Source organism: Pecten maximus, chromosome 10 (genome assembly GCF_902652985.1).
Source record: "Pecten maximus chromosome 10, xPecMax1.1, whole genome shotgun sequence".
Taxonomy (NCBI): domain Eukaryota; kingdom Metazoa; phylum Mollusca; class Bivalvia; order Pectinida; family Pectinidae; genus Pecten; species Pecten maximus.
The window spans coordinates 1,805,114-1,823,564 of record NC_047024.1 but is presented as its reverse complement, the minus strand read 5'-3'; the positions used below and the strand labels follow the sequence as shown (position 1 = coordinate 1,823,564).

At 36.3% G+C, this 18,451-nt stretch overlaps 1 protein-coding gene across 1 annotated transcript; it reads right to left on the bottom strand.

Moving 5' to 3' along the window:
- Positions 1-10,987: 10,987 nt before the first annotated feature.
- LOC117335885 (flocculation protein FLO11-like) lies at positions 10,988-18,242 on the bottom strand. The gene is made up of 4 exons (XM_033896141.1): positions 17,972-18,242; positions 17,718-17,846; positions 16,442-16,582; positions 10,988-14,317 (listed from the first exon to the last, which is right to left on the bottom strand). The coding sequence occupies exons 1-4, from the start codon at positions 18,240-18,242 to the stop codon at positions 11,976-11,978; spliced, it is 2,883 nt and encodes a 960-aa protein (XP_033752032.1). The 3' UTR covers positions 10,988-11,975.
- Between the last annotated feature and the right edge of the window lie 209 nt (positions 18,243-18,451).

Here is an 18,451-nt window from a genome sequence, read left to right as displayed (position 1 = left end):
TTGCCGGTATTGTTGTTTATTCGTGTTTTGATTGATATTCTGTATTGATCCTCTGTCGAACACAGTGTGTCCTGTCTTCACGGTTGAATGGGTTTAAGCAGATGTTAGTATATAATATCGTTTGAAGAGAGGGCATCCCGTTTCTAAAAGAAAAGGCCAAAGACTCATGTATGTTTAAATTTAACTTTTTAACAATCCATCGACATAACTTAACATTTACTCCTAAAGTCACTAGTCAGGTCACACACTAGGACATGTAACACTGTACTTCCGAGATTTTCCTCTCAATATCAATTATCTAAATTAATGTGATGATTATTCAAAACGTCGCTTTATTGTTCAGTGTTCACCTTCAAGTCCATCCTGTATTCGTCTCGCTCTGTAGCGAACACTTAATTATTTCAATTATTTTTTTTTGTTCAATGACGATTGTAGGCAGGTGCCTCGTCCCTCCAAAGGTTCAGCCGAACTCTGAATTGTACTTTACCATGTTACCTTGACAACACAATGATGTACTTATACTGTACAGAATGTCAGTGTATTGTAAAGGATAGACATTCTATTACGTATGTTCTTACACGAATTTTGGGTATAAAGTTGAGTCCCGTTTCTAGATTAGTCCTCACCAATTATGATAGACCTGGGCGATCTCCGCTCGCGTATTTACGACAGAGGATATCGTTTAACAACTTCGTGGTTATGGGAGATAAAAACATTAATATATTCATCAAATATTGTATAAGGACGAATCTTGTGACATGGATGTAATTCCTTCTGAATGATAAATTGTCTGTTCTGCAGAGAAATTATCAGCTAATTTGATCGTTGGACATATCTCAATAAGATCCACCGTTCTTTGTTGGTTCTATGTAAGTTTGATATTATGTTTGATTGTCTGTAGTACTGGCACACATGTAATGATTCGTGGTATCATGTCACCAACTCTTCAAAGTGAGAATGTCATTAGTAATCTATCTGACATATTATTCCGACGATCATTCAGCAAGGCTAACAGAAATTGTTTGTATTTAGTGTTGATAAGATTAAAACCGGCAGTGATTCGATAAACTCAGAGTAAAAACAATCAGAATAAAAAAAACCTCAAAACATTTTAAAATGTTTTTCATGGGAATAAATGACAATTAGCAATCAGTTATACCTGAAAAGTCGCACGCCTGTTAACAACCAAGCCAAATATCGGACAGATTGGACAAAATGTCTAAAACTCTGAAGAAACACATTACCAACAAGTGCCTTCCAGTCATTCCTTGTTTCACAACCATTTCGTTTTCCTGATCAGTTTCAAAATTAAACATGCATATATGAAAGGAGGGGTTGCCATTTAAAAAAAGGTGAGTTTTGAGAAAATATCCTAATCTTATTCTTTAAAGAAAATGATTATATCTAATATATGCATGTTGATAGTAACATTTATGGATTGTATGAGTGCCTTAGGGATAAAAAATAACATAATACAATCTAGGTAAAACATCGTAAATGTACATTTCCATTGTCGTCTATTAAAAGAATTGTCAAAAACATCTCTGAATGGTGTACAATTCACTGTCACGATAATTATTAAATTTGTGTAAAAGGAATTAAAACTGGCGGATAATGATAATGGAATGGTGCGAATGGTCAGGATTATAAAAAAAAGATAATAATTTGAATCATTAAAAAAAGGTCGAGCTAAGTAAACAAAATTGTTTTATTTTATTATTTGAAGTGACATTATTATGGTATCCTCATTTCAACCTTAAGTCGTTGGTTTCCTATATACCAGCAGTGACATGATAACAGCAGTATCAAATATGTAGCTACAATGATGTACACTTGAGTTATTTTACATTATATATTGAACCGCCTGAATCAGAAATCAGTATGGCCACCATTTTATTTGAGGTTTTCCTAAACCTCTTGACATTGTGTACGATTGCTTGCCGTTGTTTAAATGTATTTGGTATCCTAGGATGATATGATATTGGCTATGTGGGCACACATCACCATGATTCTCTGTCCAGTAGGAAACTGACCGTACTAATCCTGTATGATATTAATAGGTTCTGTGTCCAGTAGGAAACTGACAGTACTAATCCTGTATGATATTAATAGGTTCTCTGTCCAGTAGGAAACTGACAGTACTAATCCTGTATGATATTAATAGATTCTCTGTCCAGTAGGAAACTGACAGTACTAATCCTGTATGAGATTAATGGATTCTCTGTCCAGTAGGAAACTGACAGTTTTAATCCTGTATGATATTAATAGATTATCTGTCCAGTAGGAAACTGACAGTACTAATCCTGTATGAGATTAATAGATTCTGTCCAGTAGGAAACTGACAGGACTAATCCTGTATGAGATTAATAGATTCTTTGTCCAGTAGGAAACTGACAGTACTAATCCTGTATGATATTAATAGGTTTTTGTGTCCAGTAGGAAACTGACAGTACTAATCCTGTATGATATTAATAGGTTCTCTGTCCAGTAGGAAACTGACAGGACTAATCCTGTATGAGATTAATAGATTCTCTGTCCAGTAGGAAACTGACAGTATTAATCCTGTATGAGATTAATAGATTCTCTGTCCGGTAGGAAACTGACAGTTCTAATCCTGTATGAGATTAATAGATTATCTGTCCAGTAGGAAACTGACAGTATTAATCCTGTATGAGATTAATAGATTCTCTGTCCGGTAGGAAACTGACAGTATTAATCCTGTATGAGATTTATAGATTCTTTGTCCAGTAGGAAACTGACAGTACTAATCCTGTATGATATTAATAGGTTTTTGTGTCCAGTAGGAAACTGACAGTACTAATCCTGTATGATATTAATAGGTTCTCTGTCCAGTAGGAAACTGACAGGACTAATCCTGTATGAGATTAATAGATTCTCTGTCCAGTAGGAAACTGACAGTATTAATCCTGTATGAGATTAATAGATTCTCTGTCCGGTAGGAAACTGACAGTTCTAATCCTGTATGAGATTAATAGATTATCTGTCCAGTAGGAAACTGACAGTACTAATCCTGTATGATATTAATAGATTCTCTGTCCAGTAGGAAACTGACAGTACTAATCCTGTATGAGATTAATAGATTCTGTCCAGTAGGAAACTGACAGTACTAATCCTGTATGATATTAATAGATTCTCTGTCCAGTAGGAAACTGACAGTACTAATCCTGTATGAGATTAATAGATTATCTGTCCAGTAGGAAACTGACAGTACTAATCCTGTATGATATTAATAGATTCTCTGTCCAGTAGGAAACTGACAGTACTAATCCTGTATGATATTAATAGATTCTCTGTCCAGTAGGAAACTGACAGTACTAATCCTGTATGAGATTAATAGATTCTGTCCAGTAGGAAACTGACAGTACTAATCCTGTATGATATTAATAGATTCTCTGTCCAGTAGGAAACTGACAGTACTAATCCTGTATGAGATTAATAGATTATCTGTCCAGTAGGAAACTGACAGTACTAATCCTGTATGATATTAATAGATTCTCTGTCCAGTAGGAAACTGACAGTACTAATCCTGTATGAGATTAATAGATTCTGTCCAGTAGGAAACTGACAGTACTAATCCTGTATGATATTAATAGATTCTCTGTCCAGTAGGAAACTGACAGTACTAATCCTGTATGATATTAATAGATTCTCAGTGTAGTGATTAAAGGGAGATAATCCTTACAGAAATGTAAGATCTATATGTAGCTAGACCTCTGTACAACTTTATGGAAATATAATTGTTTTGTTTATTGATAAGTGGTTGTTTACCAGATGTGTGTTAGAGAATTCTAGAAAAGAGATGGCTGGAGAATGTACTTGAAAGATTTGGCAATATAGTATAAATACCACGAGAGACAAATTGTTATTCAGAACTGGTTTACAATTGTCAAGGAGAGCTCGCCGTGTAAAACCTCCAACATTGTTGGAGTAAACCTTTCCAGGCTTTACGGTCTGCATCATATAAAGGGAAGCTTGTGTATACATGGTATCTCCAAATGATATCTAATTATTTCTTTTGATCAAATGTCTTCATAAACAGAGTTTTTTTTTCACGTGAAGACTAACCATCTACTGACAACAAAGCAAGGTTCCTCAATATATGTTCGCAAGGTTTCGGCTTACGTTTCAGATAAAGCATTTCGCAAAAATACTTTTTCTTCTGAGAAAAGCTAGTGTTTCTGACCGAAATTATGGCCTTATAACGTCCCTCCCAGATGTGAACATGCAAAACTTGGGACCATCGGAATTTGATCAGGATCCACTTATTCTTTCTAAAGAGGTATCATCACAAAATGGACGAACCACGGACGGACGAACCACAGACGAACCACGGACGAACCACAGACGAACCACGGACGAACCATGACAATTTGTCACAATCAATGGTCACAGTGACAACTCAATTCGTTTTTGGTAAATTTCTGTGTATATTCTTAGGGACATAACAAAACCTCAAATTCCATTTTATAACAAATATTGAATTTATTGTCAATACACCGTAAAACATTTAGATACATGTGAACAATGATTACTGGCCGATCATACTGACCGATCACTTATAAGATACTGACCCATCACTTATAAGATACTGACCCATCACTTATAAGATACTGACCCATCACTTATAAGATACTGACCCATCACTGACCAATGGTTTTAAGTATATGAGGGATAATGATGTGGATTTTACTTTATATGTTTTCAATGTGTAACATGATAAATTGCATAATAATACAACTCTGATTAATATAGACACATAAATTATACCGCGATCATAACACAATGTAGACCATCCATTCTTATTTGGACATAAGCGACACCACACAATATACACAACACCTGCTATAGTTAAGCTGCTACCACTTCAGCTATGCCAAGTCAATTTGTATTTTCCCCTTGTAAGCTGTTGTATTCTTTTGGTCGTAACAAACTTAAACACTGGCAAATATATTTATCAACTTTTATCAACTTTTATCAATGATTTAACATAATCTATGAAACTTTCAACCTATGGATCTAATCTTTCAGTTAGAAACAGAATTAAAACCTACAGAATACAGGTAAAATACAGGTAAATACCTGTTACAAAATGTATAAAGGTAAAATACAGGTAAATACCTGTTACACAATGTATACAGGTAAAATACAGGTAAATACCTGTTACACAATGTATAAAGGTAAAATACAGGTAAATACCTGTTACACAATGTATACAGGTAAAATACAGGTAAATACCTGTTACACAATGTATACAGGTAAAATACAGGTAAATACCTGTTACACAATGTAAACAGGTAAAATACAGGTAAATACCTGTTACACAATGTATACAGGTGAAATACAGGTAAATACCTGTTACACAATGTATACAGGTGAAATACAGGTAAATACCTGTTACACAATGTATACAGGTAAAATACAGGTAAATACCTGTTACACAATGTATACAGGTAAAATACAGGTAAATAACTGTTATACAATGTAAACAGGTAAAATACAGGTAAATACCTGTTACACAATGTATACAGGTAAAATACAGGTAAATACCTGTTACACAATGTATACAGGTAAAATACAGGTAAATACCTGTTACACAATGTATACAGGTAAAATACAGGTAAATATAGAGCACCTCTTCATTGCAAATTTAATATTTTGAATTTGAAACTTTGTTTGAATAGTATTTCTGCACCAGTTTTGGTCCTAAATGGCTTTAGTGTATCGCCAGTAAAACAATACAAAGTAATCAATCATAGTTGTGTACCGTAACAGGTTCCATAAAACAAGAGGCCCATGGGGCCTGTATTGCTCACCTGGTTGGATTTGACCAAATGTCAAAATAATGTTCATGTTCAATTTGTTAATACACATACTCTCTTAGGGACTGAAAGACCTTACAGATTATTTTTACAACATAATTGTTTAAAGAAACTAAGTCCCTTAGGGTGGAGAAAGACCCTTGGGCCTATTTTTACAAATCTGTTCCCCTTGCCCCAAGGATGTTTCTGACTAAATTGGGTTCAAATCCATTGATAACTTTATGACTAGTAGTGATTTAAAGGAATTTCCTCTATTTCCCCTATTGGGCCCTGCCCCTTTGGCCCCTTGGGGTCAGAGTAAAAATTTATCCAAACTCTTTCCCCCTTTCCCAAACGATGTTCCTGGCCAAATTTGGTTGATTTCCATTTAGAACTTTATTGACTAGTAGTGCTATAAAGACAAATCTCTATTTACCCTATTAGGCCCCACCCTTTAGGCCCAAAGGGGGTCAGAGTCAATATTTATACAAACTCTTTTCCCCTTCCCCCAAGGATATTCCAGACCAAATTTGGTTTAAATCCAATTTAAAGACTAATCTCTATTTCCCTTATTTGGCCTCGCCCCTCAGGCCCCTGAGGGGTCAGAGTCAATATTTATACAAACTCTTTCCTCTTTCTCCCAAGGATGTTCCTGACCAAATTTGGTTCAAATTTATTCATAACTTTACGACTAGTACCGATTTAAAGGATTAGCCCCTATTTCCCCCCGCCCCTCAGGCCCCCGGGGGTTCAGAATAAAAATTTATACAAACTCGGTTCCCGTTTTCCCAAGGATGTTTCTGACCAAATTTGGTTTAAATTCATTCAAAACCTTATGACTAGTAGCGATTTAAAGGATTAACTCCTATTTCCCCTATTTGGCCCTGCCTCTCAGGCCCCTGGGGGTTTAGAGTAAAAATTTATAAAAACTCTGTTCCCCTTCTCCCAAGGATGTTCCTGACTAAATCTGGTTAAATTCCATTTAAAACTTTATGACAAGTAGCAATTTAAAGACTAATCTCTATTTCCCTTATTTGGCCCCGCCCCTCAGGCCCCTGGGGGTTCAGAGTAAAAATGTATACAAACTCGGTCCCCTTTTCCCAAAGATGTTCCTGACCAAATCTGGTTAAAATCCATTTAAAACTTTATGACTAGTAGCGATTTAAAGGATTAACCCCTATTTCCCCTATTTGGCCTCGCCCCTCAGGCCCCTGGGGGTTCAGAGTAAAAATTTATACAAACTCTGTTCCCCTTCCCCCAAGGATGTTCCTGACCAGATTTGGTTCAAATCCATTCAATACTTTAGGACTAGTAGCAATTTAAAGAAAATGTTGACGGACGCCGGATGCCGGACGGACGACGGACGCTGCGCCATGGCATAAGCTCACCGGCCCAGGTGAGCTAAAAACCCAGCAAATAAAACAATCCGCTTCTGCATACAACATACAGATATCCTGATGCATGTGAACATTTTCTTTTTCTTTTTTTTTTTCCACATACCAGGGACATCAAACTAAAACCCTGATCTGAGAAGGTCCCATATTCTGAAGTTATGTTATATTTTATCTTAAGAAATCATGTTTTTTTTATACATTATCATGTATTTAATAACACAAGGAGGTTACATCATTTAAACAGTTCTGTTATATCTCAATAACGTTACTCGTGTTGTCAGGGGGACTTCTCCACATAGCAGCAGCACAACAACATCTATATTTGGAAGACAATCAATTATCTGTAAACAAGACTCTGAATCTCTTGATATCTAAATACAGACCCAGGCCACAAAAACTACAAGTCAATTTCCCTGAAGAGTTGTTGTATAAAAAGATTGACTTCAAAAAGTTAACTTATTCAGATGCATCAGTGAACATGATATTGATCGGAAATAACTTAATATAGCATTTTTCTTGGCTATAAAAACATTCATTTTTAGATAGACATATCAACAAATTATTTGAAATTCACACATACATTTTTTAATGTATAACATGTAGATATTAATGCACATATTGATTATACATAGCCATGAGTAATTGTATTTATATCCTTCAATATCAAATGAATGTTCAGGGGTCAGCACAATAAAACCTTGGCACATTTTATGAAACTACGCCAAGGGATAAATAATGAGGGTTGGCAGAAAAAATAGTTGTACATAACCTTTAAACTTTAAAATATGGCAATTTTCAGTCAAAGGGAGATAATCAAACAAGAGATCCCAGAGGGATCTTGGCGCCCACCATTGAATGATCTTCATAGGTTCCATGTCAGATTGATCTTTTCTCTACTTTTCCCTTCATTTTAATAATCTGTGCAAATTGAGACATCCCTCCAGTACTTTTTAAACAAGGGAATCCTAGCTATATAAGAAATTTGAGATTTAACGATAATGGCTGTTTGTTTGCCAGGTTGTTTTCAGGACAGACTGGTCCAAAAATGCAATACAAGGGACCAAGGGGAACCTTCTTATGAAATTTGAGAAAGATCCATTCAGTACTTTGAGAAATAGAGATAACAAACTTCAATTGTCAAAATCCAAGATGGCGGTCTGTCGGCCATATTGTTTTCCAATTGATCTCAAAATGCAATAAGCATAACGAGGCACCAAGGGGAACCTCCATATGAAATTTGAGAAAGATCCCTTCAGTACTTTCTCAGAAATAGCGATAACAAACTTCAATTGTCGAAATCGAAGATGGCTGCCTGTCGGCCATGTTATTTTCAGATTGGTCTCAAAATGCAATATGCAAAACTAGGCACCAAGGGAAACTTACATATGAAATTTGAGAAAGATCCCTTAAATATTTTCTCAGAAATAGTGATAACAAACTTCAATTGTCAAAATCCAAGATGGCTGCCTGTTGGCCATGTTGTTTTCAGATTGGTCTCAAAACGCAATATGCATAACTAGACACCAAGGGAAACTTACATATGAAATTTGAGAAAGATCCATTCAGTACTTTCTCAGAAATAGCGATAACAAACTTCAATTGTCGAAATCCAAGATGGCTGCCTGTCGGCCATGTTATTTTCAGATTGGTCTCAAAATGCAATATGCAAAACTAGGCACCAAGGGAAACTTACATATGAAATTTGAGAAAGATCCCTTAAATACTTTCTCAGAAATAGTGATAACAAACTTCAATTGTCAAAATCCAAGATGGCTGCCTGTTGGCCATGTTGTTTTCAGATTGGTCTCAAAACGCAATATGCATAACTAGACACCAAGGGAAACTTACATATGAAATTTGAGAAAGATCCATTCAGTACTTTCTCAGGAATAGTGATAACAAACTTCAATTGTCAAAATCCAAGATGGCTGCCTGTCGGCCATGTTGTTTTCTGATTGGTCTCAAAACACAATATGCATAATTAGGCACCAAGGGAAATCTACATATGAAATTTGAGAAAGATCCCTTAAATACTTTCTCAAAAATAGCGATAACAAACTTCAATTGTCAAAATCCAAGATGGCTACCTGTCGGCCATGTTGTTTTCTGATTGGTCTCAAAACGCAATATGCATAACTAGGCACCAAGGGGAACCTTCATATGAAATTTGAGAAAGATTCCTTCAGTACTTTCTCAGAAATAGCGATAACAAACTTCAATTGTCAAAATCCAAGATGGCTGCCTGTCGGCCATGTTGTTTTCAGATTGGTCTCAAAACGCAATATGCATAACTAGGCACCAAGGGCAACCTACATATGAAATTTGAGAAAGATCCCTTCAGTACTTTCTGAGAAATAGCGATAACAAGAATTGTTTACGGACGGAGGGACGGACGGACCACGGACCACGGACGCAGGGCGATTTGAATAGCCCACCATCTGATGATGGTGGGCTAAAAAGCAAAGAGAGCAGAAAATAATAATTTATATTAATTAATAAAAGTAACCTGTATCAGGATTTTAAACTGATGTCAGGATTCTAAACTGATGTCAGGATTTTAAACAGATGTCGGGATTTTAAACAGATGTTGGGATTTTAAACTGATGTCGGGATTTATTATCTGTACTCAACTGAACTTTTTATATTGATATTTTGAAAATGCATCACGGGCCATATTCATGAAGCTGTACTTCAATACACATTTTATGGTTAGACTCAAACACTTTTGGTGATAAACCTGATATATGAATTGATATTTTTCAATGATCTCAAGAAATTTAGGAAAGATATAAATGAGATGTTATTTTTGATGTTGAGGTTTTTCTTTTAAACTGCTATTTCAGGATTTAAGTGAGTTTAAAAGTTGAACACAGATTTGTTCCCACTGTTCTAGGTTTTTAAGTATTATATAATTTTATTTTTATTTTTGAAATATATGTCAGGAAATACTGGTAAGTATTATCTGAGATTAGTTTTAAAAAGTGACTACAATCGCCATGTAAGTTAGAAATCTTTATCAATACTGAATAATCCCCAATAGTATAAATATGGTAAAACAGTTTTATCAAAATTAAAAATAGCATACAAAAGTTTTGAAAACAATTGTGGTACATATATTAGCATTTATAATGTGACTATAAAATCATTACGTTACAAAGTCAAAGTTCACAAAGCCACACCAAAGGGAAACAGCGGCAGTCTTAATATGAAAATTAAATCAACAAAAATTTTGATTTACTTAATATTCATATTTCAATTAAAATGTTCAAAATATAACAATCATAGATCTTATTAGGTAACAATATGTGAAAACAAGAATTTGAAAAAATCAATTGTTACTTTTTTCGTAGTTTTTAAGTCCCAAAAGCTAACAGGATGGCTAGTAGGAAAACTACATGCATCACCTATTCACAAAGTGATTTATCTTATACAAACTCCACAAAAGCTTCCAACGAAAAATAAGTTCTGGCGAATAAATAACAATAACAAAAATACCAGGTATTCAATAAACAAATTCAGGTATAAAAATTAAAATTCAAGAAGCAAAAAACATAACAATGATCCAACTTAGTCCCAGTGACAGGTATAACCCAGTATACACAACACCTCACACATACAAAGTCCCAGTGACAGGTATAACCCAGTATACACCTCACACATACAAAGTCCCAGTGACAGGTATAACCCAGTATACACAACACCTCACACATACAAAGTCCCAGTGACAGGTATAACCCAGTATACACAACACCTCACACATACAAAGTCCCAGTGACAGGTATAACCCAGTATACACCTCACACATACAAAGTCCCAGTGACAGGTATAACCCAGTATACACAACACCTCACACATACAAAGTCCCAGTGACAGGTATAACCCAGTATACACAACACCTCACACATACAAAGTCCCAGTGACAGGTATAACACCTCTCATACTGTGGATCAATTATATGAGACATTTCTCTGGTCTTATTGTCTGTTCTACATTACAACACTCAATATCAAATATGTTGATTTCACTTGCATTAAAATATTTATTTAAATTGTGATGAAATATATATCCGACATCGAATTTCTGAAATACTTAACAAAAGTTTTGCAGAGAAAAATAACAAAAATTTGATTTTATGAAAAATAACTCATTTTCTTAAAAGTTTTTGAAACAATTAATATAAAAGAAAATAAATATTGTGCATTCATTTTTTTGCCATACATACATAATTTTTTTTATATCAACTTCATTTAAAAAATTCTTTTTGCATGTTCTCATACACAAGACTCCAGTACATCATTCATTATACTTGCATTTTTGGGTGTGTAAGAACACCAGGACCAGGAGGATCAGCAAAACATTTTCTTTTATAAGAACCAGGTAAAATTGTTTCTTAAATCAATGAACATTACAACAAAAAGCTATTGAATCAATGCCCCTCTTTCTTGTTTTGATCAGAAATGCAATATCATTGATAACAATGATGATGATGATCGAGTTAAATTACCTGATAGCATTATCAATCCAGGCCAAAAACCTGTATTCTAGTGACCATCACTGATTTAAATTACCTGGATAGAATTAGCAACCATTATCATAAATCAAGATTATAAATGTTTATGTTATCATATATAATAAGTAGATGCCATTTAAGTAGAGTTGCCTTCGTCTTTACAACATAAAGCATAGATTTCACAACACACAACAAATAATCAAATTACATCCTTTACATCTTTGATAAAGGTTTAACACAAATAATTTATGATTATGTAAAAACGATATTGCCGTCTCGGACCGTGAGTTGTCCAGGTCCTGATGAAGTGCTGTTGTCTGAAGTCTTTGGAACGTTGGTAGAGTTATGATGAGAATCTGACATGCGTGGAAAGGTGTTTTGATTTGATAAACAGATTCTACCATTGACAACCTGTAATGTACTGTTAGCACTGGAAGTAGCCAATGAGGGAGCGTCACATGTTCTGTAGTTACGAAGCTCGTCGATTGATTCGTAGTTGTGTGCACCAGATGGTGAAGTACTTTGTGACAGGGAGTCAAGGTTTGTGTTCCCTTCACACTCAATGTCTACAAGATCTGGAGAAGAGTTAGAATGGTTCTGGTTTAATAAAGGGTCTGATTGACTTGGCACACATTGATCAGGGATCTCCGATATAAACAGATCAAGATCGCGTTCCCAGGGAGCATCATACAGACCTTCAGTTTCCTCTTTTGACCCTCCCTCACAGCCTAACGGCAAACCCCCCAGGTTGTCCCCAGGGCTAATCACAGACGAGGTCCCAGGTCCACACACAAGATTAGGCTCCTCACTTGTTAAACTGTTGACCTCTGCACCTTGTAACACGGAAGAGTTTCCTGCGTTTAGTTCAGACACAACACTAGCTGGTGGAGTTGATAACATGGTATCCAATGGAAACAACACAGTATCCACGGGAGACGATTGTATATGTGGTGGAGGTAGGTCATGTGACTCGCTGTTTACTGGTAGTGGCTGTGACTCATTGCGTGCTACCAGAGGATGTGACTCAATATTTCTTGGCAGAGACTGTGACTCAATATTTCTGGGTAAAGACTGTGACTCAATGTTTCTGGGTAAAGACTGTGACTCAATGTTTCTGGGTAGAGGTGGGGAATCAATGTTTCTGGGTAGAGGTGGGGTTTCAATGTTTCTGGGTAGAGGTGGGGTTTCAATGTTTCTGGGTATAGGTGAGGATTCAGTGTTTCTGGGTATAGGTGAGGATTCAGTGTTTCTGGGTATAGGTGAGGATTCAGTGTTTCTGGGTATAGGTGAGGATTCAGTGTTTCTGGGTATAGGTGAGGATTCAGTGTTTCTGGGTATAGGTGAGGATTCAGTGTTTCTGGGTATAGGAGGAGTATCAACATTTGCAGGTAAAACAGGAGATACATGAGGTAAAATATTGATGGGTAGAGATGAGGATACATTAGTCAGAGGTGGAGGTGAAGATACTATATTTAAGGGATTTTGGGGTGATGAAGCAGACACAAGACTACCAGCCAATTGTCCCTCACTACGACTAGTGTCACTAGGTGGCCTTCCTTGTGTGCCACCGGACTGTGTTGATAACACTTCCTGTTGGCTGCCACCAGGTGGAGCAAAACAATGTTCAGATGACGGCAGTGGAGGTAGCTCTCTCTCAGCACTAGAAGATGTCACTGGTACATCTGAACTAGTCCCCTGGTGTGTGGTAGGAGAGGCAGAGATACCTCTTGAACCACTCAACATGATCTGCCCACCCTGTACTTGTAACTGTGATGGCTGTGTACCACTTGTGGTGGCTTCACTTGAGGTTGGGGAACAGCTTTGAATTGTAGGGAGGTGCTGGTCACGGAGGATTATCTGTCCACCATGCACTGCCATATTTGGTTGCTTAGACAGGCCCCGAGAGGTTGAAGTTCGTGTTGAATCTCCACCTCGCTGATAATGTGCTCGCCCTGTCTGACCTTGACCTGAAGTTTGGCTTCGGGTGGTCTGGACAGACACTGAATGTGTAGGTGGGCGAGAGTCTGTAGTATAAGGGGGTAGTGTCCCTTGGTCATCACTAGATGGTGCTGTTCGTCTTGTACATCGGTGTGGTGTTTGATGGTTACTGGCTGCTGTCTGTACTTGTAGTGAGTTTGGCCTCTGTGGAAATCTATCTAGGGTACTGTAATCGGGCGGGGGAGAGTTACGCTGAACCTGTATTTCCTCAACTACCTCGGAATAAGTCGGTGGCGACTCCATCACCACAAACTCCGACATTGGCACATACTGGACACCATTATTAACATTCACAATAATATTGCCATAATTCTGTCGTCCTTCTATAAATGGCTGACTCTCCTGAGGTTCCCCACTCCGTCGTGAATTGTGAGATGAGGACGGTTGTATCCCCTGGTGTTGTTGCAGGGCCCTCTCTCTTTGGTGACATGCATCACGCTTCATCCTGATACGAAACACAACCACAACGATGATGGAAATAAACAGGACAATCCCCACAGTACAGCCGATGACAGCGTAGACGGTAGTTTTTAGCCAAGTCATCTGGTCCTCCTCTGTAGTATCCTCAGGTGGGAAGTCAACAGTTGTCTCATTTACTGTAACACACAACACAAATACACTGTTTATAACTCTACACAACACAAATACACTGTTTATAACTCTACACAACACAAATACATTGTTTATAACTCTACACAACACAAATACACTGTTTATAACTCTACACAACACAGATACATTGTTTATAACTCTACACAACACAAATACATTGTTTATAACTCTACACAACACAAATACATTGTTTATAACTCTACACAACACAAATACATTGTTTATAACTCTACACAACACAAATATATTGTTTATAAACTACACAACACAGATACATTGTTTATAAACTACACAACACAAATACATTGTTTATAACTCTACACAACACAAATACACTGTTTATAACTCTACACAACACAAATACACTGTTTATAACTCTACACAACACAAATACATTGTTTATAACTCTACACAACACAAATATATTGTTTATAAACTACACAACACAGATACATTGTTTATAAACTACACAACACAAATACATTGTTTATAACTCTACACAACACAAATACATTGTTTATAACTCTACACAACACAAATACATTGTTTATAAACTACACAACACAAATACATTGTTTATAAACTACACAACACAAATACATTGTTTATAAACTACACAACACAGATACATTGTTTATAAACTACACAACACAGATACATTGTTTATAAACTACACAACACAGATACATTGTTTATAAACTACACAACACAGATACATTGTTTATAAACTACACAACACAGATACATTGTTTATAACTCTACACAACACAGATACATTGTTTATAAACTACACAACACAAATACATTGTTTATAACTCTACACAACACAAATACATTGTTTATAAACTACACAACACAGATACATTGTTTATAAACTACACAACACAGATACATTGTTTATAAACTACACAACACAGATACATTGTTTATAAACTACACAACACAGATACATTGTTTATAAACTACACAACACAAATACATTGTTTATAACTCTACACAACACAGATACATTGTTTATAACTCTACACAACACAAATACATTGTTTATAAACTACACAACACAGATACATTGTTTATAACTCTACACAACACAAATACATTGTTTATAACTCTACACAACACAAATACATTGTTTATAACTCTACACAACACAGATACATTGTTTATAACTCTACACAACACAAATACATTGTTTATAAACTACACAACACAAATACATTGTTTATAAACTACACAACACAGATACATTGTTTATAAACTACACAACACAGATACATTGTTTATAAACTACACAACACAAATACATTGTTTATAAACTACACAACACAGATACATTGTTTATAAACTACACAACACAGATACATTGTTTATAACTCTACACAACACAAATACATTGTTTATAAACTACACAACACAAATATATTGTTTATAAACTACACAACACAGATACATTGTTTATAACTCTACACAACACAGATACATTGTTTATAACTCTACACAACACAAATACATTGTTTATAAACTACACAACACAAATACATTGTTTATAACTCTACACAACACAGATACATTGTTTATAAACTACACAACACAGATACATTGTTTATAACTCTACACAACACAAATACATTGTTTATAAACTACACAACACAGATACATTGTTTATAAACTACACAACACAAATACATTGTTTATAAACTACACAACACAAATACATTGTTTATAAACTACACAACACAGATACATTGTTTATAAACTACACAACACAGATACACTGTTTATAACTCTACACAACACAAATACATTGTTTATAAAGTCCAGACAAAATTGACGAAGCTTTCATAGGACAAGAAATTGATATATGTTTCTGCTCTTCACCTTTGTATTCCTTACCTGAGGTTCAATCAGAGTGGTCCGACAAGTCTTAAAGTAACATTAATGATACAACTGACCCTAGTATATTCACTTTATTTTGTTTGTACGTACACACAAACAGATCAATATGGTTTCCAAGGTTTACGAATCTTCAGAGAAAAACTCTAAAACATGGAAATCTGATACACACCACATATAAAGATAATCCTTTCTATGACATACACATTCCCTACCTGCAGTTTGGTACTGTGGTAAGTACAGGCACTGTTCGTCTGACCAATCCCCGCAGTCATTCTCGTGATGGACGTCACACACACGACTTCGGTCCACACAGTGACCATTCAGACATGGGAACTGGTCTGCACATGGGTTCTCTGTAATACATCAACCATTTATGTTTTCACACAATGTTCTTAAAAGTAGTTTATGGTGATATTTCAGGCAAATCACTAACATTTCTGAAGCATGTTACAAGCCAGGGCAGTGAAAATAGCTATTGTTTTACACTACGAAGATCAAATTAGTTTATAAAGATATTAATCTCTGTTTAATCATGTCCTCCGTACTGACACAAATTACCCATTATCTCACAGAACTACACAGCCTATTAGTACTAGTGGGGTGACACCTAAAGGAGTGTCACAGAACTACACAGCCTATTATACATAGTATTTCTACTGTAACAATCAAGAGCACAGAAAGCCTGTATCACTCACCTGGTTGGATTTGACCAAATGTCAAAATGATGTTCATGTTCAATTTGCTTTTAAATTATTTGTTGATGTTGAACAATGCTATATATGGTTATAGCATGGGTATCTCAACTGCTTTACAGATATAACCCAGAAACAAAGTCCAGACTCACTGTCAAATGAACCCAGGTATTGTTTTTACATCATGTTTGTGCTTAAAGGAACTAAGTCCCTTGGGGTGGGGTAAGACCCTTGGGTCTAGTTTTACATCAGGATTGTGTTTATCCCTTAATGTTCAGCAATACTATGTATGGTTAAGGGATGGAGATCTCAACAGTTCCAAAATATAACCAACAGACTACTGGTAAGTACTTAGGGGTGTGGAAAGGGTCTATTTGTATAACATTATTTTGTTTATCTCTTTATGCCCAACAATACAATAAATGGTTTTAGGGTGGGGATCTAAATCGATTCAAAGATATATATCAAAGAAACTAAAGAAAAGACCCCAGAGCCTATATTTACAACAGGATTGTGTTTATCTCGTGGTGTCAAGATATGCTACATTGTTAAAGGGTGAGGGTCTCGTCAGCATCACTGTTTATGGAAAATCGGTTCCCCTTCCTCCAAGGATGTTTCTGACCAAATTTGGTTCAAATGCCATGTGCCAAAAGATCTTTAATTCGACTATATACATTATCTAATATGAGATATACAATAACTTTATATCATCTAAATCGTATCATACGATTCGCAAGGCTCGGGGAACAGATCGAGTATCTAATCATCATCAGAAATTAACATATCAGAAGAATACCTTCACAGTTGTGTTCGTCGGATCCATCAAGACAGTCCTCCTGGCCGTTACAGCGGTATCTCACAAATATACAGTGGTGGTGCTCCTCACACAAAAACTGTGATGTTGTACACACAGCTCCATCTTTGGCTGTCAAAACACACACATATCAATACAGCCATATATAGCAGTCAGCATAGTATTCATCTAATATAGTGTATAATATGTATTTTTGGTCCCGGTTGCAGGGTGATGTAAAGGCAAATTGCATTTACTCTTCATATCACCCAGCAACCTGGCTATGTCACCCTGCAACCGGGCTATATCAGCCGGTAACCTAGCTATATCAGCCGGTAACCGGGCTATATCACCTTGCATCCGGGCTATATCACCCTGTATCCGGGCTATATCACCCTGCATCCGGGCTATATCACCCTGCAACCTGGCTATGTCACCCTGCAACCGAGCTATGTCACCCTGCAACCTGGCTATGTCACCCTGCAACCGGGCTATATCACCCTGCAACCTGGCTATATCACCCTGCATCCGGGCTATATCACCCTGCAACCTGGCTATGTCACCCTGCAACCGGGCTATATCACCCTGCAACCGGGCTATATCACCCTGCAACCTGGCTATGTCACCCTGCAACCTGGCTATGTCACCCTGCAACCGGGCTATATCACCCTGCTACCTGGCTATATCATCCTGCTACCTGGCTATATCACCCTGCAACCTGGCTATGTCATCCTGCA